This window comes from Pristiophorus japonicus, unplaced genomic scaffold (genome assembly GCF_044704955.1).
Source record: "Pristiophorus japonicus isolate sPriJap1 unplaced genomic scaffold, sPriJap1.hap1 HAP1_SCAFFOLD_433, whole genome shotgun sequence".
In the NCBI taxonomy this organism is placed as follows: domain Eukaryota; kingdom Metazoa; phylum Chordata; class Chondrichthyes; family Pristiophoridae; genus Pristiophorus; species Pristiophorus japonicus.
Genome location: NW_027254235.1, coordinates 138216 through 159668, shown reverse-complemented (window position 1 = coordinate 159668; position 21453 = coordinate 138216). Strand labels below are relative to the sequence as shown.

The 21453-nt window shown below is 47.8% G+C and overlaps 1 protein-coding gene across 3 annotated transcripts in view; it reads left to right on the top strand.

The window, feature by feature from the left end:
* Nucleotides 1-1588: 1588 nt before the first annotated feature.
* The window catches only part of LOC139251727 (interferon-induced protein 44-like), a 38372-nt gene continuing 18507 nt past the window's right edge, over nucleotides 1589-21453 (top strand). The window contains exons 1-4 of one of the 3 annotated variants that reach the window (XM_070873276.1): nucleotides 1589-1692; nucleotides 1778-1919; nucleotides 2042-2243; nucleotides 3581-3709. In XM_070873276.1, the coding sequence (XP_070729377.1) occupies nucleotides 1683-1692; nucleotides 1778-1919; nucleotides 2042-2243; nucleotides 3581-3709 (483 nt within the window). In that variant the 5' untranslated portion in view covers nucleotides 1589-1682. The remainder of the gene's footprint in view (nucleotides 1693-1777; nucleotides 1920-2041; nucleotides 2244-3580; nucleotides 3710-21453) is intronic. The other 2 variants (XM_070873277.1, XM_070873278.1) reach the window with 2 other exon arrangements.

Sequence of the window (21453 nt, the reverse complement as noted above, 5' to 3'; positions counted from 1 at the left end):
TTGCAAGTGGGATGGAGTATAAAAGCAGAGAAGTCCTGCTACAATTGTACAGGAATTGGTGAGGCCACACCTAGAGTATTGTGTACAGTTTTGGTCTCCATATTTAAGGAAGGATATTTTGCATTGGAGGCTGTTCAGAGAAGGTTCACTTGGTTGATTCCTAGATGAAGGGGTTGACTTATGAGGAAAGTTTGAGCAGGTTGGGCCCATGCACATTGGAGTTTAGAAGAATGAGAGGTGATCTTATTGAGACGTCTAAGATACTGAGGGGGCTCGACAGGGTAGATGCAGAGAGGATTTGGGTTTGTTATTGTCATGTATCTCACACCACTGTATATAACTGTATCTTACCATGCTATACATGACTGTAACTAGATATGACCTGTAACCACAAGCATACTTTACCACCAGGAGTGCACTTGCAGGAGACACTGCACACCTGTCTCACACAGCTATATAAAGGCAGGTCTCAAGTGTGGCATTCCAGAGCTGTGAAATAAAGGTGCAGGTCCTGAGTGACCTTGACTTCAGCATGTGCCTCGTGTAAGTCTGTACTGCAGGGTCAGGACTTTACAGTTATGATCTGGAATACACTGCCTGAAAGGGTGGTGGAAGCAGATTCGATGGGGAGTTTCAAAAGGCAATTGGAGATGTACTTGAAGAAAACTAATTTGCAGGGTTATGGGAATAGCATACATACGAACACTGAAAAATAGGTAACGACCATCTGGTCCATCGAGCCTGTCCCACACAATTGCAATACCTTGTATATTAGGTTATATACTCTCCACCCCACCCGAAACCATGTGATCTCCCGGGAAAGGCAAAAAAACAGATAAACAACCCAGGCCAATTTGGGGGGGGAAAAATCTGGGAAATTCCTCTCTGACCCATCTAGATGATCGAAACTAGTCCAGGAGATCACTCTGACCATTAAATTCCCTGCAGTGCCGGCCTTGTGTAAGAGGTGATCTCTGCCACATCCAGAAACAATTCCAGCTTTCGCTTGAAGGAATTCAATGAGTCTGCATCCACCACATGAGAGGGCAGCTTGTTCCAAAGGTCTAGTATTCTCTGGGAAAATAACCTGAGACGTGGGAATAAATTGGACAGCTCTTTCAAAGAGCCGGCACAGGGACAACAGGCCAAATTGACTCCTTCCGTGCTGTAGGATTCTATGATTGCAAATGATAAAGCACGCTGGATAACCTATTCCTATGATTTCTATGCTCTTTTGAATATGATTCATATGGATCAGTTTGTAGAACTCTGACCTCTGAATCAGGGGTTCTGGGGATGGTAGGGGAGAGTGGGGTTCTGGGGTACACACTCCCCGATAATCCCCACCTCTGCCCACTGTGTGCCCAACTCCAGTGCACAATCCCAGTCCTTTATTTACAATTAGGAGAGGAGAGGGGATATATTGTAAAAGGGAATGACATTTGTTTAGGAGTTGATGTTTGAGACCTGTATAAGATGCCAGAGCAGACACACACAAATAAAAGCCCTTTCTCCATCCCTGCCTCTTCCTCGCAACATGTTGGTTTTATTCATCAACCAATCCCAACGCTGAAAAAACAAAAGGCGGAAGTGAGAAATAGACTTGGGGGATTTCCAAAACCCGGACAGTTAGTTTCTCTTTCGCAAGTTATTCGGTTTGCAACTGCGCTGTGAATCCAGACATGGGGAGCTGTAAGTTTATAACGTTTCACTGTCACTGCGATCGTACTCTCGTCTTTAAAAACATATAATTTAATGCATTCAACTTTCATTTCAGGGTGTTCAACGCCGGACATTTCAGGGTTTTCAACGCCGGACATTTCAGGGTTTTCAAAGCCGGACATTTCAGGGTTTTCAAAGCCGGACATTTCATGGTTTTCAAAAGACGATGCCATTCACTATCCGACTTTCGACAAAGGGTAGGCCGCCTTAATCAGGAAGTGCCTTTCTGCAGCAGACACACCGATAGGAAAATGATTATTTTGTTCAAACACATTAATCTTGAGATCTAACTCTTTCCTCTCTTCCTGTTCTTTGACAGAACCCTGGATTCTCTGAGGAGCAAACTGTGCGACTACAACCCTCCCAAACGATGTCCGGACTGTGTAAACATCTTGCTATTCGGCATGGTGGGGGCTGGTAAATCGGCCACCATTAATACATTCCTCTCAGCTCTGGATCCACATGGAAGAACGATGGACTGTGTCCCGACTGGGAATGATCCCCGCTCTCTCACACCCGAGGTACCTACTGCCTGTTTTTCAATATTCATTCTTAGAATGTGGACATTGCTGGCAAGTTTGGCATTTATTGCCCATCCTTAGTCACCCTGAGACAATTGAGTGTACACCTCAGAGGACAGTTAAGGGTCAACTACGTTAGTGTAGGTCTGGAGTCATATAGACCGGGTCAGAACGGCAGGTTTCCTTCCCGAAAGGATATTCGTGAACCAGAAGGGTTTTAACGACAATCCGACAGCTTCATGGTCACTTTTACTGAGATCAGCATTTCATTGAGATTTTAAAAACTGAATTCAAATTCTCAAACTGCCCACAGAGGGATTTGAACTCGCATTCTCTGGATTATTGTTCCAGAACTCTGGATTATTGGTCCAGCAATGTAATCACTACGCCACCGTACCCTTACTGAGGGAGCGCCGCACTGTTGGAGGGGCAGTACTGAGGGAGCGCCGCACTGTTGGAGGGGCAGTACTGAGGGAGCGCCGCACTATCGGAGGGGCAGTACTGAGGGAGCGCCGCACTGTCGGAGGGGCAGTACTGAGGGAGCGCCGCACTGTCGGAGGGGCAGTACTGAGGGAGCGCCGCACTGTCGGAGGGGCAGTACTGAGGGAGCGCCGCACTGTCGGAGGGGCAGTTCTGAGGGAGCGCCGCACTGTCGGAGGGGCGGTACTGAAGGAGTGCAGCACTGTCGGAGGGGCAGTACAGAGGGAGCGCTGCACTGTCGGAGGGGCAGTGTTGAGGGAGCAGCACATTGTCGGAGGGGCAGTACTGAGGGAGCGCCGCACTGTCGGAGGGGCAGTTCTGAGGGAGCGCTGCACTGTCGGAGGGGCAGTGCTGAGGGAGCAGCGCATTGTCGGAGGGGCAGTACTGAGGGAGCGGCGCACTGTCGGAAGGGCAGTACTGAGGGAGCGGCACACTGTCGGAGGGGCAGTACTGAGGGAGCGGCGCACTGTCGGAGGGGCAATACTGAGGGAGCGCCGCACTATCGGAGGGGCAGTGCTGAGGGAGTGCTGCACTGTCAGAGGGGCCATCTTTCAGATGAGACGTTAAACCCAGGTCCTGTCTGCCCTCTCAGTTTGACGTAATGGTGGACACTATTGGAAAAAGAGCAGGGGAGTTCTCCACGGTTTCCTGGGGCCAATATTTATCTCTCAACCAACATCACTAAAACAGATGATCTGGTCATTATCACATTTCTGTTTGTGGGAGCTTGCTGTGCACAAATTGGCTGCCACATTTCCTACTTACAACAGTGACTACACAGCCATAGTGATTTGTGATGTCCTGATGTCGTGAAAGGCACTATGTAAATGCAAGTCTTTAAAAAAATTATTTAACAGCTCAGGTCCTTCAAGTCACACTCGTTGAAGTTTTGGGATCTGTCCGGTTGGAATTCACTGAAGAATGCAAATCAGGCAACGAAAGTGTTAACAATGGTCCTGGAAGGAAGGGTGCCACCAAAAAGCAACGTGAGTTTACCTAACTATTTTACACCATTATAGGGAGTCTCAATAAACTCAAAAAACTCTTTGGCATGTAAAAATGAGCAATATTTACAGGAAGAAAATTCCTATATGTCAGTCATGGCTCAGAGGGTAGCTCTCTCTCGCCTCTAGTTAGAAAGTTGTGGGCTCGAGTTCCACTCCAGAGACTTGAACCCATAATCTAGGCTGACACTCCCGGTGCCAGTGCTGAGGGAGGGCTGCACTGTCGGATGTGCCATCTTTTGGATGAAACGTTAAACTGATGCCCTGTCTAACCTTTCAAGTGAACGTAAAAGATCCCATGGCATGATTCAACAAAGAACAGGAGAGCTCTCTCACGTGGCGGGGCCAATATTTATCCCTAAAGCAACCCCTAAATGATAATGTGGTCATGATTCCATTGCTGTGTGTGGGAGCTTGCTGTGTACAAATTGGCTGCTGTATTTCCTATATTACAACAGTGACTGCTCTTCAAAGGTACTTCATTGGCAGTAAATTGCTTTGGGACATCCTGAAGTTGTGAAAGGTGCTATATAAATGCAAGTTCTTTCTTTCCTCTCTCCCTCCCTCTACTCTGGAAGTCGGCTCAGTGCTGTGTGTTATATTCAGAATCACTCCACAAGACTATGCTGTAAGCTCAAACTGATGTGACCTTAGTCTCTTTAATCAAACTCCAGAGTGAAGAAGCAGCATAGCAGACAACCTTTTATACTTGCTTGCATGAGGTGTGCAGGTGACCCTTGGGTCTCCAACAGGTGCGCCCCCTGGTGGCAAGTCTTACACTATTATAAAGTTGACATAAATAACATCACTCTTCCCCACCCCGCCCCCAAAGTCTTAGATACAAGTTATTTACAAGTTGAGGTGATCAGGGGCTCTTCGTTCCTGGGTTGATCGCCTGAGTTGAAGTCCTGGCATGAGTAAGTCGGTCGGATCATTGATGTACTGCTTCGCGGCTGGTCTGAATGGTAAGCGAGTGAGGTTGCGTCCGGTAGCTGAGCAGAACCCGAGATAACCGGGTCTGCAAGGAGCCATCCATCACGCGTTTCAAGCTCTGCTTGATGGTTTGGACTGCCCGTTCTGCTTGACCATTGGATGCGGGCTTAAACGGCGCAGACCTGGCATGCTTGATGCCATTGCGGGTCATGAACTCGTTGAATTCCGAGCTGGTGAAACATGGTCCATTGTCACTAACAAGGACGTCGGGCAAACCATGGGTGGTGAACATGGCCCGGAGGCTTTCAATGGTGGCAGTGGATGTACATGATGACATGATTACACATTCAGTCCATTTAGAGTAAGCGTCCACTGCTACTAGGAACATCTTTCCTAGAAAGGGGCCAGCGAAATCTACGTGGACCCTCGACCACGGTTTGGAGGGCCATGACCACAGACTCAGGGGAGTCTCCCTTGGTGCATTGCTCAACTGTGAACAAGTGTTACATTGGTGTACGCATGACTCCAATTCCGAGTCAATAACGGGCCACCAAACGTGTAACCTGGCATTAGCCTTCATCATGACTATGCCTGGGTGGGTACTGTGTAGGTCGCTTATAAACGTTTCCCTGCCTTTTTTTTGGCAAAACCACGCGATTCCCCCATAGGAGACAATCCGATTGGATGGACATTTCATCCTTGCGTCGGTAAAACGGCTTAATTTCATCTTGCATTTCCCCGGGAACAGCCGACCAGCTCCCATTAAGGACGCAGTTTTTTACTAGTGATAACACAGTGTCCTGGCTAGTCCAGGTCCTGATCTGGCGAGCCGTGACGGGTGACCCCTCGCTCTCAAAAGCATCCAATACAAGAAGCAAGTCTGCGGGTTGCACCATTTCCACCCTGGTGGTGGGCAATGGTAGCTGACTGAGGGCATCAGCACAGTTCTCAGTGCCTGGTCTATGGTGGATTACATAGTCATACGCAGATCATATTAGTGCCCATCTTTGGATGCGGGACGAAACATTGGTGTTAATACCTTTGCTTTCTGAAATCAGCGAAATGAGCGGTTTGTGGTCGGTTTCGAGCTCGAACCGGAGTCCAAATAGATATTGGTGCATTTCCTTAACCCCGTATATGCATGCTAATGCTTCTTTTTCAATCATACTGTAGGCTCCTTCAGCCTTAGATAAATGTTTGGACACATATACAACCGGTTGCAGTTTGTCTGACACATTGGCTTGCTGTAACACACAACCGACCCCGTACGAGGATGCATTACAAGCTAGTACTAAATGTTTACACGGGTCATACAATACAAGTAACTTGTTAGAACATGGCAGGTTTCTGGCCTTATCGAAGGCTGTCTCTTGAGATTTACCCCAGACCCAGTCGTCACCCTTGCGTAGCAATAAATGCAAAGGTTCCAGCAAAGTGCTTGATGTAAGCTGAGTGGACCTAGTGAAATACAAGGTCGACGCTTAGCTTTGATACACCTCTGGACGGACTAAGTGAAATACAAAGTCGACGCCCCGACTAATAGAGATGGCACTTTGATTAGAGGTTCAAAACGGTCTTTATTCACAGGCCTGGGGAGAACTTTCTGAGACCGCTCTCAGATCCGACTCCACCGAGATGTTAGTGAATTTTCTATTTGTACATTTAACAGTCCATCACCTCTGTAGCCTATCCCGCGTGACATCTTATGCTACTCCCTATATTCGCGGTTAATCTTGTTTCTTCTTGTAAGCTTATTTTCTGCTCCTTCTGTCATTGGGGCCTTCCTCTTATGTATTCTTGCAACTTCGTTGCTGTAACAATCGCCCTTTGTTTTTGCCAGATGGCCTTGTCCGATAGCATGTTTTCTTAAGGTAGCATGCTCATGTTAATTCTGTAAGGAAAGCATATCGTGGTTAGTTTTATCAGACTTTAGATGTAAGCCATGTTGCTATCCACACAGTGCATCCTTTACCGTTTAATTGTGCAGACCGGTGCCTTGCCCGAGCAAGTCCTCAAGTCCTCTTAATCATGGATCGATTCGCTATCTCTCATCCCGTTTCACCAAGCGCACTGGTGATATACTATAGCTCAACATATTTATACATAAATTCAAGCGCTACATAAATTTGGTGATTTCAACCCCCCCTTAAGGCCCATTGGTCACCTTGACCCAATATGGCCAGTATCCTACAGTTTAAGATTGTCTAGTGCCCGTCGCCCTGGTGGTACCAACCCAGGGCGTCTGGTACTCATAGTCTCACAATCCTAAACACAGTTTTCATAGTAATTTCTCTCCCATCCTCCCCCAAGTTTGTTGGTGGTTAGCAACAGTTTTCCTTCCTCTTCCTCCTTCTTTACCCGTATAGTTATGGCTCTGGTTAGGTTCTGGTTCTTTTGAAACATAGGCATAGAAACATAGAAAATAGGTGCAGGAGTCGGCCATTCGGGCCTTCGAGCCTGCACCGCCATTCAATGAGTTCATGGCTGAACATGCAACCTCAGTACCCCATTCCTGCTTTCTCGACATACCCCTTGATCCCCCGAGTAGTAAGGACTATATCTAACTCCTTTTTGAATATATTTAATGAATTGGCCTCAACAACTTTCTGTGGTAGAGAATTCCACAGGTTCACCACTCTCTGGGTGAAGAAGTTTCTCCTCATCTCGGTCCTAAATGGCTTTCCCCTCATCCTTAGACTGTGACCCCTGGTTCTGGACTTCCCCAACATCAGGAACATTCTTCCTGCATCTAACCTGTCTAAACCCGTCAGAATTTTAAACGTTTCTATGAGATCCCCTCTCATTCTTCTGAACTCCAGTGAATACAAGCCCAGTTGATCCAGTCTTTCTTGATATGTCAGTCCTGCCATCCCGGGAATCAGTCTGGTGAACCTTCGCTGCACTCCCTCAATAGCAAGAATGTCCTTCCTCAAGTTAGGAGACCAAAACTGTACACAATACTCCAGGTGTGGCCTCACCAAGGCCCTGTACAACTGTATGAACACCTCCGTGCCCCTGTACTCAAATCCCCTCGCTATGAAGGTCATCATGGCATTTGCTTTCTTAACCGCCTGCTGTACCTGCATGCCAACCTTCAATGACTGATGTACCATGACACCCAGGTGTCGTTGCACCTCCCCTTTTCCTAATCTGTCACCATTCAGATAATAGTCTGTCTCTCTGTTTTTACCACCAAAGTGGATAACCTCACATTTATCCACATTATACTTCATCTGCCATGCATTTGCCCACTCTCCTAACCTATCCAAGTCACTCTGCAGCCTCATAGCATCCTCCTCACAGCTCACACTGCCACCCAACTTAGTGTCATCCGCAAATTTGGAGATACTACATTTAATCCCCTCGTCCAAATCATTAATGTACAATGTAAACAGCTGGGGCCCCAGCATAGAACCTTGCGGTACCCCACTAGTCACTGCCTGCCATTCTGAAAAGTCCCCATTTACTCCTACTCTTTGCTTCCTGTCTGACAACCAGTTCTCAATCCACGTCAGCACACTACCCCCAATCCCATGTGCTTTAACTTTGCACATTAATCTCTTGTGTGGGACCTTGTCGAAAGCCTTCTGAAAGTCCAAATATACCACATCAACTGGTTCTCCCTTGTCCACTCTACTGGAAACATCCTCAAAAAATTCCAGAAGATTTGTCAAGCATGATTTCCCTTTCACAAATCCATGCTGACTTGGACCTATCATGTCACCTCTTTCCAAATGCGCTGCTATGACATCCTTAATAATTGATTCCATCATTTTACCCACTACTGATGTCAGGCTGACTGGTCTATAATTCCCTGTTTTCTCTCTCCCTCCTTTTTTAAAAAGTGGGGTTACATTGGCTACCCTCCACTCGATAGGAACTGATCCAGAGTCTATGGAATGTTGGAAAATGACTGTCAATGCATCCGCTATTTCCAAGGCCACCTCCTTAAGTACTCTGGGATGCAGTCCATCAGGCCCTGGGGATTTATCGGCCTTCAATCCCATCAATTTCCCCAACACAATTTCCCGACTAATAAGGATTTCCCTCAGTTTCTCCTTCTTATTAGACCCTCTGACCCCTTTTATATCCGGAAGGTTGTTTGTGTCCTCCTTAGTGAATATCGAACCAAAGTACTTGTTCAATTGGTCTGCCATTTCTTTGTTCCCCATTATGACTTCCCCTGATTCTGACTGCAGGGGACCTACGTTTGTCTTTACTAATCTTTTTCTCTTTACATATCTATAGAAACTTTTGCAGTCCGTCTTAATGTTCCCTGCAAGCTTCCTCTCGTACTCTATTTTCCCTGCCCTAATCAAACCCTTTGTCCTCCTCTGCTGAGTTCTAAATTTCTCCCAGTCCCCAGGTTCACTGCTATTTCTGGCCAATTTGTATGCCACTTCCTTGGCTTTAATACTATCCCTGATTTCCCTTGATAGCCACGGTTGAGCCATCTTCCCTTTTCTATTTTTACGCCAGACAGGGATGTACAATTGTTGTAGTTCATCCATGCGGTCTCTAAATGTCTGCCATTGCCCATCCACAGTCAACCCCTTAAGTATCATTCGCCAATCTATCCTAGCCAATTCACGCCTCATACCCTTCTTTAAGTTCTGGACCATGGTCTCTGAATTAACTGTTTCATTCTCCATCCTAATGTCGAATTCCACCATATCATGGTCACTCTTCCCCAAGGGGCCTCGCACAACGAGATTACTAATTAATCCTCTCTCATTACACAACACCCAGTCTAAGATGGCCTCCCCCCTAGTTTGTTCCTCGACATATTGGTCTAGAAAACCATCCCTTATGCACTCCAGGAAATCCTCCTCCACCGTATTGCTTCCAGTTTGGTTAGCCCAATCTATATGCATATTAAAGTCACCCATGATAACTGCTGCACCTTTATTGCATGCACCCCTAATTTCCTGTTTGATGTCCTCCCCAACATCACTACTACTGTTTGGAGGTCTGTACACAACTCCCACTAACATTTTTTGCCCTTTGGTGTTCTGCAGCTCTACCCATATAGATTCCACATCATCCAAGGTAATATCCTTCCTAACTATTGCATTAATCTCCTCTTTAACCAGCAATGCTACCACACCTCCTTTTCCTTTTATTCTATCCTTCCTGAATGTTGCCTACGATATCTCCTGCAACAATCCACCAGAACGTATAATGACATTAATAATTGAACTATTACCAGCACGTGCGACATAATCCTAATCCAGGGATGTACGTTACCATTCAGTCCCCAGTTCCAGATCTTCTCATACCAAGGCCGTTCCCTTAAGTCTGTTTCGATGTCTTTAAGTTGTTTCTTTAGATCTTCTATTTCATGATAATGTTTTATAATTTCCTTCCTTCCAGTTCTCCTGTTCATGTAATGCCGGAATTGCCTTGGGCTCTGGTATGACATAAGTTTCAATTTCCCTATTAAGTCCTGTATTATTAAGGGAAAAACTTTTCTCTCCTTGCAGTCTTTGTGGGTGTATATATTGGTGTCCTATCTGTGTAGGTATCTTTGGGTAAAAACAAAAGTTTGGCTGGGGAATGGGACAAGTCAGATCTTGGTATTCATATTTCTGTTCAGTGGTGGTGACACAAAATGTTCAGGTGTTCCTAGGTGCTACCCTTGTTCGGTGTATTCCGCTTGGGCGTATTTTGAGGTTGCAATTAATGGTTCTCGTAAATCCGCACTCGGCTGTGTCTCCCTTGCTGGGGGTGTGTGTGCACACCCATGTCCTTCCCTGGCGGTGGCACCCGTCCATCACCACCCTTCTTACGGTTCCATTCTTCCGGTTATTATCTTCGTCACCTCCCCATATGGCCTTGGTAAGGACACCATGATATTTAACCCAACTCTTCCTCTGTACCTCTCCTATATTAATCACATCATTCAGGGGCTGGCCCTCTTCTGGGAGTTGTGGGATGGCCAATACAAAGCCAATCACCTTAGGCCGTGGGGGCAGACAATTGGCTGCCCTGTATACTTGTGCCATTTCACGCCCCTTGCATAGGCTCTTATTTGTGTCGATCCAAGGTTCCAGATCCTTATTAGTAATCCAATCGGGGATCTGTCCATTATTTATTTGCTTCACGTTATGCTGGGCATTGGATAATAGCCATGAGCCATACATGGCGCATACCAATTCCTTATGGGTTTGGCAAGCTGACCCGATCAATAATCGTGTTAATTGTTTCTGCCTGGGGGGGGCTACTATCCTTTCCACCCCCAACAATTGTTTTGCCGTTTGTTCTCCTGTCACTGCCGTTTGTTGGCCAGCTTTAGTATCTTGTTTTAGTAGCTTCTTTCTTTTCGCTTGTAGTTCTTCTACTTCTTCCCCCACTCCTTCTATGTCAAAGCTATTAACTGTTGCCAACCCGGCCGCATATCCTACTCCGGCCATTTCCAATACTCACCGCTTCTTACGTCTAAAAGATAGATTTTCCCTGTGGACCCTCTAATTGTTTCATCCACTGGGAGTCCCATAATTGTTTGGTATAACTATTACACATCGCGGGCATAGCAAAAGTACTCATATCGATAGCAAGTTTAACGATTCCTTGTGCCGCACTAAAATACATCACATCCTGTGTTTTCCTTATTATTAAACCTCTTCATGTCCCTTCTTCCATTGACGGGCATGTTAATGGGGTTGTGGAAGGTTGCGGGGTGGTCGTCGTGGCAGGTGGTAGTTGATGATGGGTGTGCTCCGCAGATCCTCCAGTAACCCTGGCTATTTGGCAGTGCATCGCACATCTCCTCGTTTCCATCCGGGGAGGACACAGGACGGCCACTATTATCGGACCCCCGTTCTACACATTGCACAGCTGTGCACCCACTTTCCCACCCGTTGGTGCTGTTCGTGCATGCCCACGTCTCTCCCGTTGTTGCCGTTTATCCGGTGAAACTAGGGGTGTCCGAGGTACATCCTACACGAACTTGCTATCGATGTGAGTACTTTTGCTATGCCCGCGATGTGTAATAGTTATACCAAACAATTATGGGACTCCCTGTGGATGAAACAATTAGAGGGTCCACAGGGAAAATTATCCCTCTTGGGGCCTTTATTACACCTTTGGCACAGGTTGCGCTGCCGCTTGTGCCGAAAATTAGGGTGGGTGTCATGTCCCCTTTCCTTACCACCGTGCTCGAACCTATCCCTAGAATCGTGATAGTGATGCTCCACTTCTTCTTACGAGTTCGCTATTCCTGCAAGGAAAACAAATGGCCAGTCGTCACCAGCCGGTTAGAATCATTCTATTCTTATCTGCCCCTCTAAACTGCACTGAGATACATTTTCCCCCTTCGCGTTGTTCCTCCCATCGCGTGAATATCTCCATTCCCGATCTACTCATCGGCCTTATATACCTTTAGCTGAGTCCAGTGTTTCCACCTTCCTTTACTCGTTTCGGACTCATCTATACACTCACATATGTAACTATTCATTAATACTTCGTAGGGTCCTGACCACTTGGGTGCTAGCCCTGGTTTGACTGGTATTTTTGCCTTCACTTTGCTACCTATTGCCGGGACCTCCTTGTCATTTTGCGTATCCTGCTCTAGGTCCCGTATAATCTGTTGGTTTTTGGCCTCATGTCTGAGAGCGTGTAATTGTTTAATAAACCTCCTGATCCTCTCCTCCGGTGACGACTCCTTCTGGCAGTGTCATTCCTCGTCTGGTCATTAGTTCAAATGGTGTCAGCCTTGTCGTTCTACTCAGAGTTGCCCTAAGTCTCATTAATATACTTGGAAGTAATTCTGTCCATTCCTTCCCTGTGTCTTCTATTGCTTCAGCTAATGATAATTTCAACGTTCGGTTCATCCTTTCTACCATCCCTGAACTCTGAGGGTGGTATGGTATGTGAAACCTCAGTCTAATACCCAATAGGGCACATGTCTCCTTTATGACCTTTCCCGTAAAGTGCTTTCCCTGGTCTGAATCAATCTGTACCGGGATTCCCCATCGTGGTACTACCTCCTCTGCCATTATTTATGCCACTGTTCTAGCTGTACAATCTCTAGTAGCAAATGCTTCAACCCATCTAGTAAACTGATCTATCATTACCAAACAATAAGTCTTTCCTTTTGATTTTGGTAAGAGTCCAGTGAAGTCTATCTGCAACTTCTCCCATGGGCCTCTTGGTCTCGGCTGATGTCCCCACTTTACCTTGGCAGGTTTCCCTGTGTTATATTGTGCACTTATGTGGCGATGTCTGCAGAATCTGTCCACCGCTTGTTTCATTCCGGACCACCACCAGCATCGCTGGAGCTTGTTCAACATATTGGATATACCTGTGTGTTGTCTACCATGGTATAATTCCATTACCCTTTGCTGTATACAGCTGGGTGTATATATTAATTGATCTTTCCTCCATATTCCCCCCGCCCTTTCTCTTGCTTCTCCTCCTGGGATACTTCCTTATGTAATTTGGATATGTAATTTGGATAATGCCGTAATAGCAGCTATGTCTATTTGCGTCTCTGGTCCTGTTCCGATCTCGTTTACTGCCGCAATCTGTTGCTCTACCAGCTCTCTGGCTGCGTGATCTGCGGCTCTATTTCCCTTTTCTGTGGGGGAATTCCCCCGCTGATGGACTTTTACCTTTTACTACCGCGGTTTCAGTGGGTAATTCTGAGGTGGCTACTAATTTCTTTACTAAGTCCTCATGCTGTATGCGTTTGCCCCCGAGGAGATGTACCCCTTTCTACTCCAGGCTGCCCTGTAATCGTGTACTATGCCAAAAGCATAGCGGCTATCGGTATAGATATTCATCCGTTTTCCTTCTGCCTATTTCAATACTTCTATCAATGCCGTTAGCTCTGCAACTTGTGCTGAATTATCCCCTGGTAATATTCCTTCCCTCTGGAAGGTGCCATCTCCCACTACCACAGCCCAGCCTGTCCATGGTGTCCCGTTAACATATTTACGGAACCAGTCCACATATAACTCTAAGTCTGGTTCCATCAAAGGTAACTCCCTGATCATATCTACATACTCTAATTCCTCTTCACTGGTGCAGCAGTGTTCCTCTCCTTCCATTCCCATCATGGATGCCGAGTTTTGGCTCATATCTCTAACTATCTGTACAGATTTGTCTTTGGGTAACAGAACAGCCTTCCTAGCAGCCTTCCGGCCGTTCGAGACGATTTTTAATCATCCAGTGTTCAACAATTCCACTAAGGTGTGTTGTGTATGTATCACAATATCCCCCGTCATTACGACGGGTTCACTCACTTTGTGCACCGTGGTCAGTAAATCAATCACGGCAACACATCTTGGCATGCCAGCCACTATTGGGGATCTTCGTGCCGAATAGTAGGCTACGGGTCTCATGTAATCCCCATGTTTTTGCGCTACCACCGCACTGTAATGTCCCCCATGATTGTGACAAAAGATATGATATGGCCTCCCCATGTCGGGTAACCCTAAGGCTGGTGCGGCAGTTAGTGCTTGTTTTGGCTTAGTAAAGGCCCCCACCTGCAAATCTGTCCATTCAATGGGTTCCTCTGCAGCTTTTCCCCATTGGTCAATTCATACAGGGGTGCAGCTAGTTGTGAAAACCCTTCAATAAAGTTTCTGCTGTAATTAAATAGTCCCAGGACTTGTCGCATTCCCCTTACATTGACAGGTTTGGACATACCGTTTATGGTCCTTTTCCAATCTTCTGGCATGGCTCTCTTGCCCATGTTAATATGATAGCCCAGATAGGTTACCTCTGGTTTCCCTACTTGAGCCTTGCTGGGGTTTATTTTAAATCCTGCACCCTGGAGTGCCTTCAGAATCTTGGACAATGCCCTTGAGTGTTTTTGGAAGCTATCAGTAAATCGTCGACATACTGTAACACGGTACTGCCGTTCTCCTCTAGTTCTACTTCCTCCAGGGCCCTGGCCATGTGTTGATGGAATATAGCTGGACTATTATGGAACCCTTGGGGGACCCTCGTCCAAGTATATTGTTTCCCATTTCGTGTGAAGGCAAATTTCTCTTGCGATTCCTTGTCCAATGGTATGGATCAGAATCCGTTTGCAATGTCTAGTAATGTAAACATTTTGTGTTCTGGTTTTAGCCCATTACAAATTGTAGCTGGGCTTGCTCTATCGGGTATTCCTTTGGGGTCACCTTATTTAATGCCGTAAAATCAATTGTCAGTCGATATGATACATCTGGTTTCTTCACTGGCCATACTAGGGAATTAGTTTCGGATATAGTTTCCCGTAAGATTCTCTGTTTGGTTAATTCCAACACTATGGGCCCAAGTTTCCACATGATTTGCGCCTGATTTTTAGGAGCAACTGGTGGAGAACAGACTATCTTAGAAATCGCAATTCTCCACATTTTTTTTTCTGCAGTTCTAGTCAGGTAGAACAGTTCCACTTTGGAACAGAATTTTTTCTTCAAAAGGGGGCGTGTCCGCCCACTGACGCCTGATTTCCAAGTTTCCACAGTGAAAACGTACTCCAAACTAACTTAGAATGGAGCAAGTGAAGATTTTTGTAGAACTGAAAAAACCTGTTCTACACATAAAAAAATCAGGCGCAGGTTACAAATTAGGCGACCAGAACGAGGTGGGGGGGAAGGGAAGTCATTAAATTCTATAATAAATCTTTATTTATACTTATACAAATATTATACAAATAAATCCAACCTGAATAAAAATTTATAAGCAAAGAAAAGATTAAATAAACCATCTTCCTACCTGTGTGAAAGTGCTTCAGCCAGGGAGAGGGCTGCAGGGGGGGGGGGGGGGGAAGGAGGCAGCCGTTCATTCCCGCGGGGAGGGGGGAGGGGAGGAGGAAGCCATTCGTTCCCGCGGGGAGGGGGGAGGGGAGGAGGAAGCCATTCGTTCCCGCGGGGAGGGGGGAGGGGAGGAGGAAGCCATTTGTTCCTGTGGGGGGAGGAGGAGGAAGCCATTCGTTCCCGCGGGGGGGGGGAGGAGGGGAGGAGGAAGCCGTTCGTTCCCGCGGGGGGAGGAGGAGGAAGCCATTCGTTCCCGCGGGGGGGGGGAGGAGGAAGCCATTCGTTCCCGCGGGGGGAGGAGGAGGAAGCCATTCGTTCCCGCGGGGGGGGGGGAGGAGGAAGCCATTCGTTCCCGCGGGGGGAGGAGGAGGAAGCCATTCGTTCCCGCGGGGGGGAGGAGGAGGAAGCCATTCGTTCCCGCGGGGGGAGGGGGGAGGGGAGGAGGAAGCCGTTCGTTCCCGCGGGGGGGGGGAGGAGGAAGCCATTCGTTCCCACGGGGGGGGGGAGGAGGAAGCCATTCGTTCCCGCGGGGGGGGGGAGGAGGAAGCCATTCGTTCCCGCGGGGGGGAGGAGGAGGAAGCCATTCGTTCCCGCGGGGGGGGGGGAGGAGGAAGCCATTCGTTCCCGCGGGGGGGGGAAGGAGGAAGCCATTCGTTCCCGCGGGGGGGGGGGAGGAGGAAGCCATTCGTTCCCGCGGGGGTGGGGGAGGAGGAAGCCATTCGTTCCCGCGGGGGGGGGGAGGAGGAAGCCATTCGTTCCCGCGGGGGGGGGGAGGAGGAAGCCATTCGTTCCCGCGGGGGGGGGGAGGAGGAAGCCATTCGTTCCCGCGGGGGGGAGGAGGAGGAAGCCATTCGTTCCCGCGGGGGGGGGGAGGAGGAAGCCATTCGTTCCCGCGGTGGGGGGGAGGAGGAAGCCATTCGTTCCCGCGGGGGGGGGGGAGGAGGAAGCCATTCGTTCCTGCGGGGGGGGGGAGGAGGAAGCCATTCGTTCCTGCGGGGGGGGGGAGGAGGAAGCCATTCGTTCCCGCGGGGGGGAGGAGGAGGAAGCCATTCGTTCCTGCGGTGGGGGGGGGGGAGGAGGAAGCCATTCGTTCCCGCGGGGGGGGGGGGGAGGAGGAAGCCATTCGTTCCCGCGGGGGGGGGGGGAGGAGGGAGCCGTTCGTTCCCGCTGGGGGGGGGAGGAGGGAAACGGCTGCCTCAACTTTCTGAGGCTTCCTGCAGCCTTCTCACTGCTGCAAGAAGCCTCAGTGCTGATGTGCTGATGGCAATGTGCTTTTATTAAAAAATGTTCAAAAATTAAACAGCTACAAAGAACTACAAAAATGGCCGAGTGCCAATGTTTCCTTCACACTGCGCGTGCGCGAACGCTCCAACGCGCACGCGCAGCGTTGCCGGCAGGAAAAAAACTAATTTAAATGGTACCCGCCCCCTCCCACTTACAAAATCGGCGCGAGTGTAGGCTCCGCCCCCCTGGGCGCCGCGCCAAGCAGACATGGAGCTGCAGGGCGCTCCAGAATCGCGCGTTTTTTTCCGCTGCTGTTTCTGGCGCGAAAAACGGGCGCCCAGCTCGGAGGGGCGCCCCTTTTTTATCGTGTGGAAACTTGGGCCCATTGTCCCGTACTGCTGCTTTGGCTTCCTCCTTTAAAGGATATTGTTTATGTGGGCGATGCATTTGTCCCGGTATTTTTACCGGGGGGGTTTGGACTGACCCACAATCCTGCTTATACATTGTCCACACCCCAATATACTCTCTGCATGGGATCGCCCATGGTCCCTTCTTATCCCATTCTGGGTCGATAATCTTAATTGCTCCTACCTGATTTGTTCTGTTTCCCAGGGCTACTTGTTTGTTTAACTTATGATCTGGTGGCCAGATCACTTTATTCGCTTTAGGATCGATTAAAGCTCCTACTTCCTGCAGTAAGTCTATCCCTAGGATTGTTCCTTCAGTATTCTCACATACCCACAAATGGGTAGGTATCATTATACATCCAATTTCTAATAGAATTGTTTCGCTCTTATAAGCCTCAAGTCTTTTTCCACCTATTGCCGCCACATTGATCGAAAGTTTGGTTCGGGGCAAGGGCAAATCTGTCAGTGAGCTTGAGGCTCCCGTGTCTATTAACATTTTGCACTGCCGGCCCCCTATCAATGCGTCAACAAACACCCTTGGGTCTTCCTCATCATTTACCCCGAGGGTCGCTACCTGTCATTTAGTATTCAACTTCTTCATCATGTCTTCCATTTGTCTCATGGTGCATACCGTCTCCTTCTCTGATTTACACCTGTATCGCCTCTCATCTCGGGCAATGCTCCTGTTCCTATATTCTCCATCCTCCCTTTCTTCCCTGTCCCGTCGCCGCTGTCTCTCCCTATCCCTATTCTCCTGCTCTTCTCTCTCTTCCCTCATCCACCTTTTGAAATCTTCCTTTGATGGCCCACCTTCTCCGGGTTGTCCCCTGCACAAGGTTCCACAAGGGCCCCCGGTAATCCGAACCACGTACCAACCTTTTAAACCACGAGAGAGACAATTGTTGGTGGATAAATGACCCCAACTACAGCCACGAGAAAATAACTAACCGTTTTGGCAAAAAATTAGGGAATTTAGGATTGGCCATAATTTGCACAATAAGGACTGCGACCAGTTAGTGCGAGCAAAACTCCCGGATGACCACTGGGATCAATTAGGCCAGAATTTTAGGGATGGAACCTGGTGTCAGACGTTAAATATCCTCTCTGTTTCGGCCCTAGTCCCTCTCTTCCTCCTCCTTTGTTTCAACAATCTACCTTCTTATGTCCTGGCTTGTTACAATTATGGCAAGTGGGTCTTGAATCTGATGCTCGCCGGACATTCCCCCCCGTTTCTGTTTGCATTCCTACGGCTTCTTCCTGTCCCCTCAACTCTTCGGCTTTAGCTATCTTAGCCTTTTGCATGTTATCCACCTCTGTTGCCCATCTAATTAAATCATCATAGTTGTTCATTGTAACAATTCCTAATCGTATGGCTGCCTGATGTGCGCGACCTAACCCGGCCTTAAATGATTGTAGAAAACATTGATTATCCCTAGTGGGGTTTAGAACGCCAGAACAGCCCACGAATTTTCCTCATTTCCGTTTGCTATAATCTACAGCAGATTCTCCTTTGTCTTGAGTTATATTGGTTATAGCTGCCCAGTTTACCGGAGCTGGTCCCATCACCCCCTCTACTGCAAGTTTAAAGGCGTTATAGTCATTGTCCTCCTGTTGTTGTGAGATATTTAACGTCTGACACCAGGTTCCATCCCTAAAATTCTGGCCTAATCGGTCCCAGTGGTCATCCGGGAGTTTTGCTCGCACTAACTGGTCGCAAATTATGGCTAATCCTTAATTCCCTAATTTTTTGCCAAAACGGGTAGTTATTTTCTCGTGGCTGTAGTTGGGGTAATTTATCCACCAACATTTGTCTCTCGTGGTTTAAAAGGTTGGTACGTGGTTCGGATTACCGGGGGCCCTTGTGGGACCAGGGGGGGGGACGTTGTTTGTTGGTTCCGGGGATCAACTGGGTCTTTATCGAGGCCGCTTTTACCTCGCGGGGCACTGGATTGTAGGGTGGTGGGAGATTATTTTCTTCTGGCCAGGACGGTGGTTCCGGCCAGTTCTTTTCCCTATTATACTCGAATGCTTCCTTCCCCAACCTATCCCAATCCACGGTATCATCCCCGGGTATTTTCAGATACAAAGGCGTACTGCTAGGGGTGGCGGTTGCTATCGGGTTTCCCTTCTCTCCCACTTTGGGAGATGTTGCTTCCTTCCTTGTCGGTTCCTCCTCTTCCCTTTGTTTCAACTCTTTACACTGTTTCTGGTCACAAGCTAAGATTACCGTTCCCCCTTTTCCCTCCTTATCTTTGGTTTGTCCCCTCCACCAAGCCCTTTGGTTCTCTGCACTGTCTTTGGGATCCCACCCTTTCTTTTTCATGATTTCAATGAGTTTCTGATTTTTGTCCGCTAAATAGTGGGTGACGGAGTCGGGATCTCCCCAAGGGGATCGTCCCCCCTCCTTTATTTTCAAGTCCTTCTTAGACATCCTAGATTTTAACCGTCTTTCCAAGAATTCTTATTTTACCTCGCGCGTATTTATAGGATTTTGCTGCCTATCCGACTTAGAGGATTTTGCCGCCTTCCCGGCTTACCAGACCGCACCTCTTCCTCGAGTCTGTCTCCCCTGGTTCTTTTAGTCGCAGCCTTACAGGTTCTCACAGTACGTTCTGAGCTTTTTAATTTATGGGTGGTAACTTAAAATGTACTCACCCTCTCTAGCTCAACGTTCCAGTGAACCGGCAAGAGCCTACGATCCAGCCGACTGCGCCAAATGACGTAAGCTGAGTGGACCTTGTGAAATACAAGGTCGACGCTTAGCCTTGATACCCCTCTGGACGGACTAAGTGAAATACAAAGTCGACGCCCCGACTAGTAGAGATGACAGACTTCGATTGGAGGTTCAAAACAGTCTTTATTCACAAGCCTGGGGAGAACTTTCTGAGACCGCTCTCTGATCCGACTCCATCGAGATGTTAGCGAATTTCCTATTTATACATTTAACAGTCCCATCACCTCCGTAGCCTATCCCGCGTGACACCTTACGCTATTCTTTATATTCGCGGTTAATCTTGTTTCTTCTTGTAAGCTCATTTTCCGGTCCTTCTGTCATTGGGGCCTTCCTCTTAACTATTCTTGCAACTTCGTTGCTGTAACAATCGCCCTTTGTTTTTGCCAGATGGCCTTGTCCGATAGCATGTTTTCTTACGGTAACATGCTCATGTAAATTCTGTAAGGAAAGCATATCGGGGTTAATTTTATCAGACTTCAGCTGTAAGTCATTTATCGGGGTTAATTTTATCAGACTTCAGCTGTAAGTCATTTATCGGGGTTAATTTTATCAGACTTCAGCTGTAAGTCATGTTGCTATCCACACAGTGCATCCTTTACCGTTTAATTGTGCGGACCGGTGCCTTGCCCGAGCAAGTCCTCAAGTCCTTTTAATCATGGATCAATTCGTTACCTCTTGTCCCGTTTCACCAAGCACACTGGTGATATACTATAGCTCAACATATTTATACATAAATTCAAGCACTACATAAATTTGGTTATTTCAGTGCTCAACCCGGGTAGAAAGTTACCAAAATAGTTGAGGAGTCCCAGGAACGAACGCATTCTTGATGGCCTCCGTCTTAGAGTCCGTGGGTCTGATGCCGTCTGCCGCAATCTTTCTCACCAAAAATTTGACCTCTGGCGCCAGGAATACACACTTGGAGCGTTTCAGCCCGAGTCCCACTCTGTCCAGTCGCTTTAGAACCTCTTCCAAGTTGTGCAAGTGTTCGGTGGTGTTGCGGCCAGTGATCAGGATGTCGTCTTGAAACACAACGGTGCGCGGAACCGATTTCAGCAGACTCTCCATGTTCCTCTGGAAGATGGCAGCAGCCGAACGAATCTCAAAAGAGCATCTGTGGTATATGAACAGTCCTTTGTGCGTGTTGATGCACATCAATCTTTATGAAGATTCAGCCAGCTCCTGTGTCATGTAAGTAGAGGTTAGATCCAGCTTGGTGAACTTGGTGAACGACTTCCCCCTGCTAACATTGCAAACAGGTCCTCCGCTTTGGGTAGTGGGTGCTGGTCCTGTAACGAGACTTGGTTGATCGTTACTTTGTAGTCTCTGCAGATTCTGACCGTGCCATTGCTTTTCAACACCGGAACAATTGGACTGGCTCACTCATTGAACTCCACTGGCAATATAATTCCCTCTCATCAAAGTCTGTCCAGCTCAATCTCGACTTTCTCCCACATCATTTGCTTCGGTCTTCACAGTGGAAGACACAAAAACCATGCCAAAAATTGCTGGTCACAGGAATGTGGGAAGGGAGGACCTTGAGACAATCACTATCACGAGGGGGGTAGTGCTGGACAGGCTAATGGGACTCAAGGTAGACAAGTCCCCTGGTCCTGATGAAATGCATCCCAGGGTATTAAAAGAGATGGCGGAAGTTATAGCAGATGCATTCGTTATAAT